The sequence below is a fragment of the Pholis gunnellus genome (assembly GCF_910591455.1).
Source record: "Pholis gunnellus genome assembly, chromosome: 10".
Lineage (NCBI taxonomy): Eukaryota > Metazoa > Chordata > Actinopteri > Perciformes > Pholidae > Pholis > Pholis gunnellus.
In genome coordinates, this window is record NC_136537.1 from 24,501,064 (window position 1) to 24,516,273 (window position 15,210).

General features: G+C 42.9%; 2 protein-coding genes across 8 annotated transcripts in view; one reads left to right on the forward strand and one right to left on the reverse strand.

Moving 5' to 3' along the window:
- Window positions 1-15,210, reverse strand: part of LOC306702024 (uncharacterized protein) — a 272,978-nt gene that overhangs the window by 197,383 nt on the left and 60,385 nt on the right. The gene's annotated exons all lie outside the window — the stretch shown is intronic.
- Window positions 351-11,621, forward strand: mtnr1al (melatonin receptor type 1A like; the record flags this gene model as incomplete). Its single annotated transcript, XM_079167518.1, has 2 exons — window positions 351-645; window positions 10,852-11,621. 2 exons carry the CDS (start codon window positions 351-353, stop codon window positions 11,619-11,621), a joined length of 1,065 nt encoding a protein of 354 aa, XP_079023644.1.

Genomic DNA, 15,210 nt, shown 5'->3' on the forward strand with positions numbered 1-15,210 from the left:
CAAGTTTCCCACTTAATCAAAGTAACCCGAGACATCAGGACTCAGACCGTCCAGTCAGACTGACCCAGTTCCGCTGTAGAGCCATCAAACAAGATAACTCACAGCTGCACAGTGTGGCACGTGTGGGCTCACATCACCTCCTCTTCCTCTCCTCGCACCCATCAGCTCGTTGTAATTGACCGCTGGTTTGTTGTATTGTAAAATCATAGTTAATGAGTATTAGATATAAACCGCCCATTCAAATGGCTCAGCATGTAGCATGACGCCATCATATGGACTGAGCCCCCCCCTCCCCCTCCCCTCCCCTCTCCAACAACTCTGACTGACCTCCTCCAGCATCCCCGTGCGTAATGTTGAACAGACCGACCCTCCGCGACCACGACCCGATGCGACTCCTCGACGCGAGGCACCTTCCGCAACTGATGTCCCTGGAGGACCATGAGCCCACCCTGGTGGAAGGGACCCTGGGGCCGCGCAACTCCACGCCGCCCGGGGAGGAGGGGGCTCCGGGTCAGCAGCACCAGTCCTTCCCCTGGGTGGCGACCCTGCTGGCCGGCGTCCTGATCACGACCATCGTGGTGGATGTTATCGGGAACCTGCTGGTCATCGTGTCCGTGTTCCGGAACAAGAAACTCAGGAAAGCAGGTTCGTCAGCTTCGGAGAAATATATATTTAAGATTATTAAGAGATATTCATTTGTCATCTTCAATATTTACATTTGTATGACTCTGATGCTAACCAGTAACTGAATATGATTATCAATGAGTTTATTACCCAGGCAACTTTATTACATGTTGAGGTTGCTTTAGGATAATTTATGCAATAGTACCTTGTAATTTCTTACGATGTTACTCTGAAAAAATATTTTAAAAAGCATAATTTGATCAATTTAGTTATTACATGAATACAGTTTGAATTCGATATTACAATAAATGTAAGACATTTTCCAAAAATAAATATTAAAATGACACTATAAATAAGAAATGATTATTATTAAAGCTATGCACCATATATAGGAGGCAGTCACAATGTCCAGCAATCAAAATGAGCCTTATTGATTATAAGTGTATGTTTTTGCCTCTTCCTTATGAGAATATAAACAGGACAAATCAGGTTGGAGAAGTTGCAGAGAGCTCAGTTCTCTGTAACTTTCCTCCACCTTGAACACATCACCGCTCGATGTGCTTCTCAAGGACACTTTGACAGAATGTTTTTGCTGCTGCAGACGATCCGGAGCCAAACGCTGTGCGACATGTTGTTATAGTCTTGTAAAAAAAAAGAAAATGCGGCGCTGACAGAATATTTGTCAGACAGTTGGGTCTCTTTGGAGCAGCTCTGCAGTGAGGCTGAGAGATTGGCTTATAGGGTCGAAAGATTTGTGAAAAACTAAAAGAAGTGAAGCCATAGTTAGTGGAATCGATGTGTAAATCTAATAGTAGCCGCAGACTGAAGTGGACTACAAGCCTTCAAGAGCACTTCTGTGCATAACTAATCAGATTACTCAGGACCCCTCAAACATACAGACAGAGTCATAAATCAATCCGGGGCTCCTTATTGTTATCCTCCACTCTGCTGAGCCATCTGGAGTAGTAAACATCACATTAAAGCACTTAGTGAGGACGGGCACCTTCTTTGTACTCATGCAAACAATAAATAAATATTGATGAGCTTGGTTTTTTTGACGGTCTTTGCATCCCGGAGCAGTGAAGGCAAACTTCATGTCTAGCTGTCAATAACAGGCCGTAAGAATCAATTGACACCAGCATCCCAACGCACCCGCCTAAAAGAAGAAATGTTGACGATAGAGCGGCTTGTGAAGGGTTGAGAAGGTATAGCAAGGTCGAATCCTTCAGTCGAGATGGACTGTAGAGAGAAGACCCTGCACGGGGAAACCCTTTTACACCTTTGTGGTAAAGAAATAAAACATGTTAATGTCAAAATGTTTCACTCACGTCGCAGCAGTAATCGACAGTAAGCGTCACAGCAGGTTTCATGTTTTTGCAATTGTTGTGAAAAGAGAACAGTTTTACGGCTTTGCAGTTGAACAGCTTTGTTGAAATCCACGTGGAGATGATTGTCGAGATGATCACATGTATTGAAGGACGTTGGCACCAGCCACTGAAGCTGACTGATCAAAAAGGTTATTTCATTCCATGTGAATGTTGAAAGCGACAGGAGGTTGAACAAAGAGGGATAATTGTGCACATTTACAGACGTTCTCTGCTGGAAGACGTTCACATTGTTGCACTCGGTTGTTTTGGTGACAAAAAAAAAAGGTGACACACTCTGTTGAGTAATGAAGAGTGAGCCGGAGAGAGAAGTTCCCTTCTCACCTCCATCGAGCGTGAAGTGGATGTGAATGTCAGATTACACGTTTCAGAAAGTTACAGAAGTTGTTGAACACATCCGCCCTCATCCGACACTGGAAATGTGGTGGTTGTGTGTGTGTGTGTGTGTGTGTGTGGGGAGGGGGGGGTCTGAAGCTTTTTGACAATCTGACAAGCACTTCTGGTGGAGTATACTGGCGCCTTGAGAGTGGAGAGTGGAGAGAAAAACATCTGCTGAGAAACACTAAAGGTCAAGTCGTCTTTGTTTGGAGACTTTTCAATATTTCAAACGAATGCTCCACGCAGGAGTATTTCACAGAAAATATAACACTTTGTGGGAATGCATTTTACAAAAATCTGCTTTTTTTTTAAGGGAAATAACGAGACAGCAGTGTGCGGCAGATAACTGTCAGCCAGCACCTGCCTAATGATGAACGCATCATCTCTAATTTAACACATTTACTGGTTCAGTTGCACATATTAAACCGCTACAACTGAGCTGAATGTGGCTGAAAAGTGAACGTTTCTTTAACTGTTTCAACAGCATAACTATGACTGTATTTCAATGTGAAGCCAGTCCTAAATACAAGTTGAAATACAGTCATTGATACGACGTTGAAACAATGTCTATTTGTCTAAAAAGTAAAACATGTTTAATTTAGACATCTATAGGACTTTGTGAACATCTTCATCCTCAAACTAGCACATGAACGTCTTGATTGTCGAGTGATAAGATCCCAAATAAAGTGATCTTACGTCGGGAAAGCGCTGGATGTAAGAAGCGGGAGGCTGGAGTTGGCATTGTTTACAACTTGATTATCTGTATCTCGGTCAGAGTTGGTTTTCTGACCCCAGAGCGTCTGAATCTGCAGCCTCCGATCGTCCCGTCACAGTGACGAATTAGCATCGCCCACGAATCAATACGAAAATCACCCGTAGCGGCTCATTCCCTTTAGCTCGCCAAAGTCGTCCTTTAATGAAGTAATTTGTTTCCCCTGCTTTTTTCCATCTATCAGGAGGCAGATCCCTGGAATCCCTGAGTGAGAATGTAACGATCGGAGGAGGGAAAACTGGATGAAGTGTTCGCCTCGCTCATTTATTCTTCCCGCCGCCTCCTCATTGATCTCATCTCCCTTCCTGTCCTCCGTTTAGTTTTTTTAATCCCTCAGCTCTCATCTCAATCCAACTCACTGCATCTTCAATTCTCCTTCTTCAACCAGTCCCGCCTTCCTTGTCCTTTCCATTTGACTCATTCCTTTAGAGCTCTTCTTCTCTCTTTCCAATCACCCTCCTCTCCTTGTAATCGCTCCTCTCTTTGACCCTACCGGTGAACTCGTCTCTCCTCTCCTTCTTCCTTGTCCTCCCGTCTCTTCCATTCATCTCCACCCGTCCATCTGCCCTGTCAGAGACACGTTACCTGATCGTTACTGAAGTCCTGTCATAGTTTATTACGTCACCACATCTCGAACAAATCCGACACTTTCATTCAAAAACCTCCATGCAAATAAAAATACTTTTATACGTTCTAAGAGAACAATTCTATAGAAATAATATGTAATTGTTTACATATTATCACGAGAACAATGGTCTTTGTGTTTTGCATCGCCCGGCTCCTGGCTGATTGCCCAAACTCACTGAATCCTAATGATTCGTGTGTCCTGCTGGAAATCGATTTGCCGAAACGTGAGTGAGTCAGACAGTTTTCATTGATCTCGGTGGTGGATCTGCGGTCCTTAACCTTATTTTCAGAGCCAGAGGACAGTCCCATCTGGACGGAGTAATCCACAGCGAACTCTAAATGTCACCCAGGTCCATTCATGAACATGCATTTTTATTCCGTCTTAATCTTAAAAGATAAAAAGATAAAAAATGTCTAGTGACATTCTCCAGAGCAACTCTTTGTAACAGTTTACACTTTGAGTGTTGAAGCCTCCTGAAACAAACTCATCTTTAATGTCTTCATACTGAGAGCAACATGGCACCACGTGGTAACACTTCCATAGTTATTTTAGCCCAAACCACGGTCTTTTCCTCAACCTAACTAAATCGTTTTGTTGCCTAAACTTAGTAGTTTCCTGTGAATACGGAAGTATATTTTGAAAAGACTCGAGCGGAAAATTGACACGTGTAACTTTCGCACATGAAAAGTGTAAAAGGAGTAAACTTTTGTAAGATATATATATGAGGATACGTTGCAGACAGTTTACTGTGTTTGTGTATCTGTGAGGAGCGAATGTGTGCAGCTCAGACAAACTGATTTCAAAACGTACCAGGAACTCCAGTTGACCCTCTGGATTCTCTTCTTTTTCTGCTTCTGTCTCTAAACAGAGAAGAAGAGGAAGATGAAGAAGAGTCAAACAACTTGAGATCACAGCAAAACTTAAAGCGTTCAGCTTGAGTGGTGGACGTGTTTGTGCCACTTTGAGCAAATCTGCTCAAAGTTCACTTTTTGTGTTTTTCCATTCTTGAACCGTTTACGTCCATGTTTGCTAGCTTGTAGCTTACTTTGTTTGTTTGGTGCATTGTTGCTACATTTACGTAACTAAACAGACCGGTCCACACAGCAATACAAAGGAGAAGACTGTAGTTAAAGTTACTACAAGGAACTGTCATTTTGTGTTGTTTCTGGCGGTCCCTGTGGAGTAAAGTGGTCGTGTTTCTGAGCACCAGAGTCTCTTTAGAAAACCTCTGATTTTACTGCAGCAGGGTCTGACAGTCTGCCCCTCTCAGTCCTGGTTCTGGTTCTCCCGTTGCCTCCCTTCCCTCCAGCGAGTCCAGCAATACGTCCTGGGTCTCCAGCAGCGTGGTGTCGGTGTTGACTCCCAGAGAGGAGAAGCTCTGCTCCTGGAGGAGGAGGAGGAGGAGGAGGAGGAGGAGGAGGAGGAGGAGGAGGAGGAGGAGGAGACGCTGCTGCTGCCGGGAGCTGAGCTCTCCTCCTCCCTCCGGAACTCCAGACTGCAGGTCCGAGGCTGCAGGTGAAGCCGGATCTGGGTCTGTCCACGGTGGACCGGTCTCGGCTGGAGTCTGAGCTGAAGGAGTTTCTGGTGAACCTGCATGATTTCATCTGATTTCACCAGAATCCGACCTGGTGGCTCCGATGACGAGCATTAAGAATAACTCTATAGAAACAGACCATCTTCTCTCTGATGGTCTCGTTTACTGATGGAGGTCTGATAGAGGATCAGGACTAAACGCTCCTCAAACGTTTAACAGGCTGTTAATACAGTATAATTTCATGCTTTATTATGTGGTAGCCTTCCAAGACAGATAGTGACAAATAAAGTACTCTTTAATAAACACCACTAAGTGGAGCAACATGAAACCATTGGCACCATCCAAACACTTTTGTAAAACCTTCCGTGGAGACTTTGCCGTCAGCCGCATGTCTTTGCACCAGTTAATCTGCTCTTAAAGAACAGGATGACACATCATCGTACAGTCTGTGACACATCATTTATTTAATGTGATAAATGTCAGCAGCTCCACACAGATGGAGTTTGGTCACTTTTAAGCGTTGGGATGGTGGGTGGTGTTACTCTCTGCTTCATGAGAAGTAAAGCTGAGCAGATGGTTGTTCTCTGGGTGTTTCTCTTAAATCCGAACCAACCGGTCTGACGGCTGGAAACCAGCAGGAAGTGGCCGGTCTGCTTTGAAATCCCCACTGAGGGGATTCACTCGTGAGATGAGCTCACGATTCTTCTCTTTTCATCTCAACATCTGAAGACGTCCACTCTGAGGAGCTCTGACGGATCTCAACGAGCCCCGAAGCTCCCAACTAACGAAAGTTATTAACGGTCTGCGATGACCAGATTCTGAACATACATAAACAAACATACATCCAGGAGCTATAATTAGGTTGATTAGGTTTGAGGTTTTCTGTCAAATCCTGGTTCTTTCAAAATGAACTCTGCCAGACCTCAAATTCATAATAAGACCAATAGAATAAAATGCTGCTGATACCAACATGGTCAGTCATTTTTTCTGTAAGTTAACAGCCTTTCATCTGATTTCACCAGAATCCGACCCGGTGGCACCGATGACGAGCATCAAGAATAACTCTCTAGAAACAGAGCATCTTCTCCCTGATGGTCTCTTTACTGATGGAGGTCTTATAGAGGATCACCGACAGTTAAAAGCTCCTCGCAGTAACTTTAAATATTAACGTGCATTTGAAATATTTGGCCCTAAAATCGATACTTAAAAAACGTTCTTATTGCAGGTTTAAAGGGAAAAAACAAAACAAACTAAAGTACATTAAAGTGTACAGAAGGCTGCAAACGTCATTCAAACTATAATGTTTGAAAATATAACTTGCGTTTGGTTTGTGGAAGGTTTGTGGGAATTTGAACTCATGACCTCGGCCCTGAATATGACCCTCTAAATACTCCCAACCTCAGTTTTAGAACCTCCAACTCCTCTTTGCGATACTCCGGAATGATCCAGAAACGTCAGTCGAAAGGTTCACTCAAAGTGTTTTGTTTTTTCCCTGAACAAACTCAATATCTACCCGTCTGTGGGCGACAGCAGTGTTTGCTGTTGTACTTGAACAAAGTACAAGCAGCCGCAGTCAGAGCTGCCGTCAGGATGACACACACACACACACACACACACACACACACAGAAGCATCTCACTTCAGAACAAAGTCTCTGTGGAGAAGCTCGGCCAGGCTGGCATTTGTGTTTGTGTGTGTGTGTGTGTGTGTGTGTGTGTGTGTGTGTGTGTGTGTGTGTGTGTGTGTGTGTGTGTGTGTGTGTGTGTCTAGAGGAGAGTTCACAGGGCTGATCCCTGTACTGAACAGATGAGCTGATTAGATTTTGCAGCGACTTGCTGCATAAATTTGCATTTCAATGTTGGATAAAAAAAATGACTTTGAAACTGCTGGAACTTCTCGGTGCGTTCAAGAGGCAAAAGATCACACCACACTGATAGAAATCTGTGCTCATTAATTCATCATTTGTTTTAATGAACCTGCTAATTAGCATAACTGGTTGTGTTTAATGGATCATTAGGGAGCGTAGGTGAGAACTGTGAAGTCTGAAAGAGCGACACATGACTCCACTCATTTAGGATTAAAGGAGTTTCCTTGTAAACAAACAAAAGTAATGTTCAGCGTCTCTCAGCAAACACATCGTTTGTCTCTGAGTTTTGACAAACGTGTTAGCACAAAACTCCACAGGGAACCTTTAAGTTTAAAGGAACAGTGTGCAACATTTAGGGGATTAATTGGAAGCATTTGAATTTAATATGTATAACTATGTTGAAACTAAGTATTGTTTTCCTTAGCTTAGAAAAGATGTTGCACGGATGTCTGTGTACTTCGATCTTTATAAACTTCACTCAGAAATGTTATTTATTTTATTAGCATGTGTTTCCAGTGAGATATTAATGACTTTATATACTTTGTTGTTGTAAATATAACTGTTGCTGTTCTTTGAGCAATATTTAGGTATATTTTAACTATGAATTCTAATTCTGTTCTGAATTCATTTGTTTTTTAAATTCGATATATGTTTTTAAATAAATTATTTAGTCATGTATGAGAGTATTAAAGCTACAGTAGTTTAACACGCTTGGAAAGGGAGGGGTGATGAGAGGGGTTTTTAGTTGGTTGCAATCTGCAACCTCACCACTAGATGCCGCTACATTTTACACACTACCACGTGTCGCTTTGAATTCTTCGCTCGTGTCTCCTGGTGAACAAAGAATCCAAAAACAGAGTCTTTATGAATTGAAGTAAATGGCGAAAGCAAAACTATATAACAGTCTCAAGCTTGTGCAGACTCGTGCTACTCTTCCAGACGAGCCCGATTTCCAAGAATTACACAGTTTCAATATGTACTGACCATGTGGAGTTCGGGGCTGAGGTAGGTCAAGAGTGAGTCGGGTGATGTCACAGGAAGTACCATGAATTTATACGTCTGCAGTATAATGTCTTCCTCAATTACTGCACTACACAGGGAATTGAACCTCTAACGCTGCAAGCGTTTCTCGATCTTGTTTATTAAGACACTGCTCCAGCTTACACGAGATTGTTGGGAATAGTCACAAAGGGCAAACGCAGTAATAAAGAGAAAATAAAACACATATTTGCTTGCGGATAACAACCAGTCCCCGATCTCCTCCCTAACTAGCGCTCTGTGACGCGCCGGAGACCAGGAGTTGCCTTCAAGAACAATAAAGATGAAGCTTCTTCATAATGAAGATGGAGCTGGAGCAAAACGTTATTAACGCTGCCAGAGTTAACGAACACACTCCCCTCTGAATGTGAAGATGTAATCTGATAAAAAGCTTCCACCAAAACGTATCAATTACAGCAGCGGCAGATGGCGGAGACACACCTCTCAGCCGCTGGAGGTTTCAGCTCACCTCCAGTGTCTAGACTTCATGCTCTGAGATCTGATTGGAGCATCCAAAGGCCTTGTGTTTAAAATGCATCTGCTTCCATCTGTTTTCGCTTAACGCGTTGCTTTGTCGCGTTGAGATGTCACATTACTATGTTAACAGAAGAAATGTGACGTTTTATTAACGTATATTTCCTTCCAACCTCTCCGAGTAACGAGTATCACTATCACACAACGTTTAACATGACGAGCTCCAAATCCACTAAACCAGTCTGAACACGAAGAACATCTGAAACCATTGATGAGAGTCAATGAAGCAGAGACGGATAGTTGTCGGACCCTGTTCAGAGCTAGTTGATGCTACGCTATGATTGGCCAGTCTGCGTTAGAGGGGCGGGTGAAGGACCAACTGTTGTGACATGTCACTAAAATACAAAAGTCATCTTCATGATGGCGCTACAGATAACATCAGGGGATCCCCAGAGTCAGTAGGATTCATCCTCTGGGGAACATGAATATTGGCATCATGGCAATCCATCCAATAGCTGTTGAACCCGATGTGATGGACCGGGTGAAGGGCCTTTTTAAACTTTAATGAAATCAGTTCTCCGGCTCACTTTTCTTTTGAGTAGAGTTAGAGGGAAATATATCTGAAATAGATACCAGCCTGCCATACTAATGCTGCACAGACGTGGGACAGATTATTGGAGGGAGCTTTGAACAATGGCTAAAAAATGCTGACAGAGTTTCATTGGGATGCAGCACGATCCACTCGGGACGAAAGGCAAATGTTAAACCCTTAAATCAGGCCCTCAAACTTAATTTCCCCGTGTGGGAGACCTTTACAGAAAACCAGCTGGGTCACAACTTTGTTTTTGTCGAAGCATACAGTATTTGGCTGAGCCAAAAGAAAATGGAATAAACTCCAACCCACCTGCACTGTGGCTGGAATACAAACCAGTGTTTACTCTCCTCCTGGGGAACGACGGTGGTCGATCATTATGAACTTCATGTGTGAAATGCCTGAATAAGAGTGCAGATTATTGAACTGGAGCAGCTTGGGACAGTTGATTTCATTAGCCTCTAATGATGGTTGGGGCATTTAAGCGGCCGGGATGAGGTTTGGAGAGTAATGATCCAGATGCCAAAGGGGATTGGGATCCAACTGGGAGTTTGGCTTTTTGTTTTTTAGTTTGTTTTTGCTCTATTTTTATCTCCTTCAATGACGTCCTGTTCCATGTTCCCTGTTTTGATTTTGTTCTGCTCCATTTTTCTGTCAGAACTCGCTTCTTTCTTGACGAGTTGTTTTTACATTTGTTTGCTCCAAATCTTTCATCTCGCACAAAAATACCAGAAAATATCCAACTTTGTTCTACTCTCAACCTAACTTGTTTTTTCTGTGTTCCTCATCAATTAATCTGTTGATTATCTTTAGAACCAATTTACTCATTCACTCATTAAAAATAGGGAAAAGTGCCCAATGTTACGTCATTAAAGTCTTCTTTTGCCTGATCAAAAGGCCAAAACACAAACATATTTGGTTCAAGATGGCACAAGAACGTTTGCTAGATAAATGACTGAAATGATTAAATAATAAAAAATTACGCTACCATCAACCTTTGGCCCAAGCGTCAACAATCATAGTTTCATTTACATACCACCTTTAAACGTTGAAGCACATAGTGTTTAATCAGCCACCAAGAACACCAACCTGCAGAGACAAAGAGAAAAGTATGGTCCCACAATCAGAAACTGATCTTCTGCCAAGAAACATTGTATTTACAACCTTTTGTTGAAGACAGGAACGCATATTGAGACGCTAGCGTTAATCTAGTTCATCAGAACCCTAAACCTTAAATCAAGTTTCAAGTCTTGACGGGTTGATTCAAGTAGAATATAAAAGGAAAACATTGTTTGCATGGAGAGCCGGTGATCATTATGATTTGTCAGCACTGTGGAATAGATGCATTTTAGTATTTATACACGGATACGATCCGGCCGGAGGGGCGTGGTGACGAGACTGAAAGCAATATGAAACAACTCTACGTCTCACGTCTCTACGGCTCACTTGATTCAGATTTTTAGGACAAACAAGAATATTTGGGGCAAACTCACCTTTCCCATCTGTTCTGTTTACATTCCACGTGCCGATGACTGGTCTGTCTTCCTCTTCTGTCTGCAGGAAACGCCTTCGTGGTGAGCCTGGCACTTGCCGACCTGGTGGTCGCCATCTATCCCTACCCGCTGGTGCTGACCGCCATTTTCCACGACGGCTGGATCGCCGGCTACATCCACTGTCAGATCAGCGGCTTCCTCATGGGCCTCAGCGTCATTGGCTCCATCTTCAACATCACGGGCATCGCCATCAACCGCTACTGCTACATCTGCCACAGCCTCAAGTACGACAAGCTCTTCTCCAACAGCAACACCATGTGCTACGTGGTGCTCGCCTGGGCGCTCACCATCTTCGCCATCGTGCCCAACTGGTTCATGGAGTCGCTGCAGTACGACCCGCGGGTGTACTCCTGCACCTTCGCCCAGTCGGTCAGCTCGCTGTACACCATCACGGTGGTGGTTGTGCACTTCATCCTGCCGATCAGCATCGTCAGCTACTGCTACCTGCGCATCTGGATCCTCGTCATCCAGGTGAGGAGGAGGGTCAAGCCGGACTCGCGGCCGAAGAACAAGCAGCACGACCTCCGCAACTTCCTCACCATGTTCGTGGTGTTCGTGCTCTTCGCCGTCTGCTGGGCGCCGCTGAACCTGATCGGCCTGGCGGTGGCGCTGGACTCCAGGCTGAGCCGGGCGATACCGGAGTGGCTGTTTACGGCCAGCTACTTCATGGCGTACTTCAACAGCTGCCTCAACGCCGTCGTCTACGGCGTCCTGAACCACAACTTCAGGAAGGAGTACAAGAGGATCGTCCTGATCATCTTCAAGTTTCACTGCTGAGACGATGCGCTGAAGGGCTGGGGCGTCATTCTCTACTTTTGTGACAAGAAAATACTGTTAAAAAGAAGAACTTGACCTTGACAAAGAGAAGTACTGCATGAAGAAAAAGGAAAAACACTTTGTATGAGAGAGAGAAGAACTTTAATAGCTGGAGGTGAAGAGGAGGAGGAGGAGGAGGAGGAGGAGGAGGGAGACAAAGTGAAATAAATGGAGCCATACAGAGTTATCAGTGATGCCTGAGACTTGAACTTGAGAGACTTTGCAAGTACAAGAGAGGGAGGCAGAGACTAGTGGGAGTAACTTAGTAATGTGTATTATCACAACTTCCTTTGATAATGAAGTCATGAATTACTGTTCAAACGAAAAACGAAAAAGAAAGTCCTTACTTGTGTTTATTACAACTTCATACTTTAATTTGTTGTAATTTTGTTATCTTCCCCCTCATTTATTTCGATGCATGAAATCCTCTTTGAACTAGTTTCAAGATGGAAAAAACTCCAACATTGTGACGTTTTTAGGACGTCAACGCTGTTTCTGTTTCCACAGAAGGGAAATGTGACCGATGCTGTTCTGAAGGGTGTTATTGAATAGAATAACAAATCGGTGCTTTTTAGGAATACCAAGTAGTGAGATGTACCTTTGAATCAATGAATGATTAGAAAGGTGACGTGCACATTTTCAAACATCAAGATTTAACATGAACTGTGATCGAAGCAGACAATCTTCTTGGCTTTAGTCCTAATAATCTTGATATTTTAACAAGCCACTCTCACTGGGACAAACGAAAACTATGAAAGGATGCCGGACAGAGATGAGAGTACTTCAGTTCAGTGTAAAAACAACCAAAAAAAACTGGTGAAAGTTATTTTGGGTTTGCAGTACCGGCGTTGCCGACTTGACTTTCAGTACCGACATTTGGGACCGAGACCTCTGGAGTTATTTTCCGCTGTGGTGAAAGCCGTCGGTGGTGTTTCGTGCTGCTGCAGTCAAGTCTTTTATCCTCTGGGACTTTCTCACCTCATCAACCTCTTCCATCTGGGACAAGAACAGCACCGCCCCCCCCCCCATCTCTGCCACATCCTGATCCAAAACGAAGACTTTTTCTCACATCTGGAGGTGTCTGTGTGTTTTTTCGGACACTTAAAACCTGAGTGGAAAGAAAAGACAAAACACTTCTGTCTCTGCCGTTCAGAAGCAATACTGTGTGGACTGTTTATTTCTAACTTAAACATCAAAGCTGTTCATTTCAGTTCCCTCAGCTCGTTCACATTCTGAGCTCAATTACACATCAAACACCCTCCAGCGGTGAGTACATTTACTTTACACTTCATATTTAACAATGAGAAAGAGAACGAGATGTTAAAATGAGTAATGAAGTTCTGAACAGTATTCTGACCGCATCACTGTGTTTCACACTCCTGGAAAGTAGAGGCTGAATGTTGCATATGTATGAGTTAGCGAGGTGTTGCTGCTGCATTTTAATGAGCCCACTGTGTGTGTGTGTGTGTGTGTGTGTGTGTGTGTGTGTGTGTGCGTGTGTGCGTGTGTGCGTGTGTGTGCGTGTGTGTGTGTGTGTGTGTGTGTGTGTGTGGATCAGGCTGTTCTGGGAACAGTTCTTCCCCAATTTAAAGGTCCACCAAGGACCTTAAACAGGGCCAGGTGTTGGAGGGAATGTGTGCGCATGTCTTTGTTTCATTTTTGTGCCAAAATGTTGCCGGTTCCAAACCCAAGAAGGGTTTTGTTTTTTGATGGGACATTTTAAAGTGAAACGCTCGTCTGTTCTTCAGGACCCAGCAGTCTTTATCTGGATCATTTGTAGGTTATCAGCTTAAGAAATACACAGAATTTAGAGGAGCGCTTGAGAGAGCTGCTGGATGTTGGGGTTTTGTTGTGGATCATTTCCCCGTTTTTATGCTAAGCTAAGCTAACGGACACATGGCTCCGTGCAGACATAATCGTCCTGAGAGTTGGACTTTCATTGACCTCTAGAAAAGACAGCAAAAAAAAAACGTTTTCGATTTAAGTTCATATTTTCTTTGATATTTCAGCAAAATTAGCTAAATATGCTTTTAACACTTTTTTGTATGTGATTATTCTTTTTAAAACCATCAATGATATAAGAATGTAATATTATATTAAAATGTATATTCAATTGGAATTTGACTTGGTTCAGTTATCACATGGACACATTATGGAATTTCAGTGACATGTTTTACCTGATAGAACTTTGTTTCTGCTAGTTTTAAGTATAATAATGAACCTTCAAGCTCAAATTGTTGTAAACAATTGTTTAAATAAGTTAAGTTTCAACTGCATAAATTACTATATTTCAATGTGTAGCGGATTCTAACTAAATATTGACATAATCATTGAAACAAATTGAAACAAGGGTTATAGAAGTCTCTTTGGCCCAGTTTTGATCTAGAAGCAGAAACAGCGCGTCTCCTGGGTGACGAAGGTGAGTCGTATGTGGAGGTGAAGCAGAAACACACATTTCCCTTGCCTTCATTTGAAAAGTTAAAAAGTTAAATATTAAATTAAAGAGTGAGTTAAAAAGAGAATATTGATGTGAATTTACATCCACAGGACCTGATTTAATAAATCAAACCACGGTGGGAGTTAGAAGAACTTGAGGACAGAAGCAGATATAATTGGCCCTCTGAGCCTTTTACATGTTGTGGTGTAAATCAAAAGTTGCCTTTTTTTTCCCTTCTTTTAAGCGTTAAAAATCAATGCAATAGACTGAGCTTGTTGTTGTTTAAATATATATGTATATCATTTTAAAGAAAATATAAAAAACAAAGTGTCTGTGCCTCTGGCTGAGGCTCCGCCTCTCGCTTTGGAAGCCAACGGTCGATGAGAATGTACCCGGTTTTCCTTTCACACGCTGTTTTTTGCACATCGCCTTGAAGAATGTTTCCTCTGAATGTCTGTAACGTTGACGAGACAAAAAGCCCTGAAAGACATGTCTTAATAAAAAGAAGGTTCACTGTGCTCGATTGTTTCTCTGCATCTGTGTTTAATAGAAAGGAAAGACACAACGTTCCTTCAGCTCTTTCATATTATTGTTCATGTTGAAAACACATTTTAAAACTTATTGTCAACACATACACATGTTCTCTGTAATCCCTAAATGTTCCCGTCAGCCCACGTTGGATGTTTGACAGCTTAACATCAGCAGTGAGTGAGAAGGATATTGTGAGATTTGCTGGTGCATTCGGATGCTGAGGAGAGAAACGTAGTTCGATAAACTCTCGTCTGTGCACCAAGTCCAGAGCTGGAGGCAGCTAGCTTCCTCTCAAACGGTGTTTCTGGGTCCCAGTGTTTGGACGTTTTTCCAGCAGGACAAGACTTTACCTTCCAATACTAAAGCTGCCACTGCCAGCTTCACCATATTACGACCACTACTATAGTATATAGTATAATAAATGACTGTAATGTAATGTAATATATACTGTATCTAAGCTTTGCAGCTGATAAATGATGAAAATGTGACTGCCATGGCACATAAACAGACAAACCGGGTCTGTGTTTCATTGTTTGCGGTCTAACACTGGAGGTGAGCTGGGAACTACTCGTCCTCAGAGAA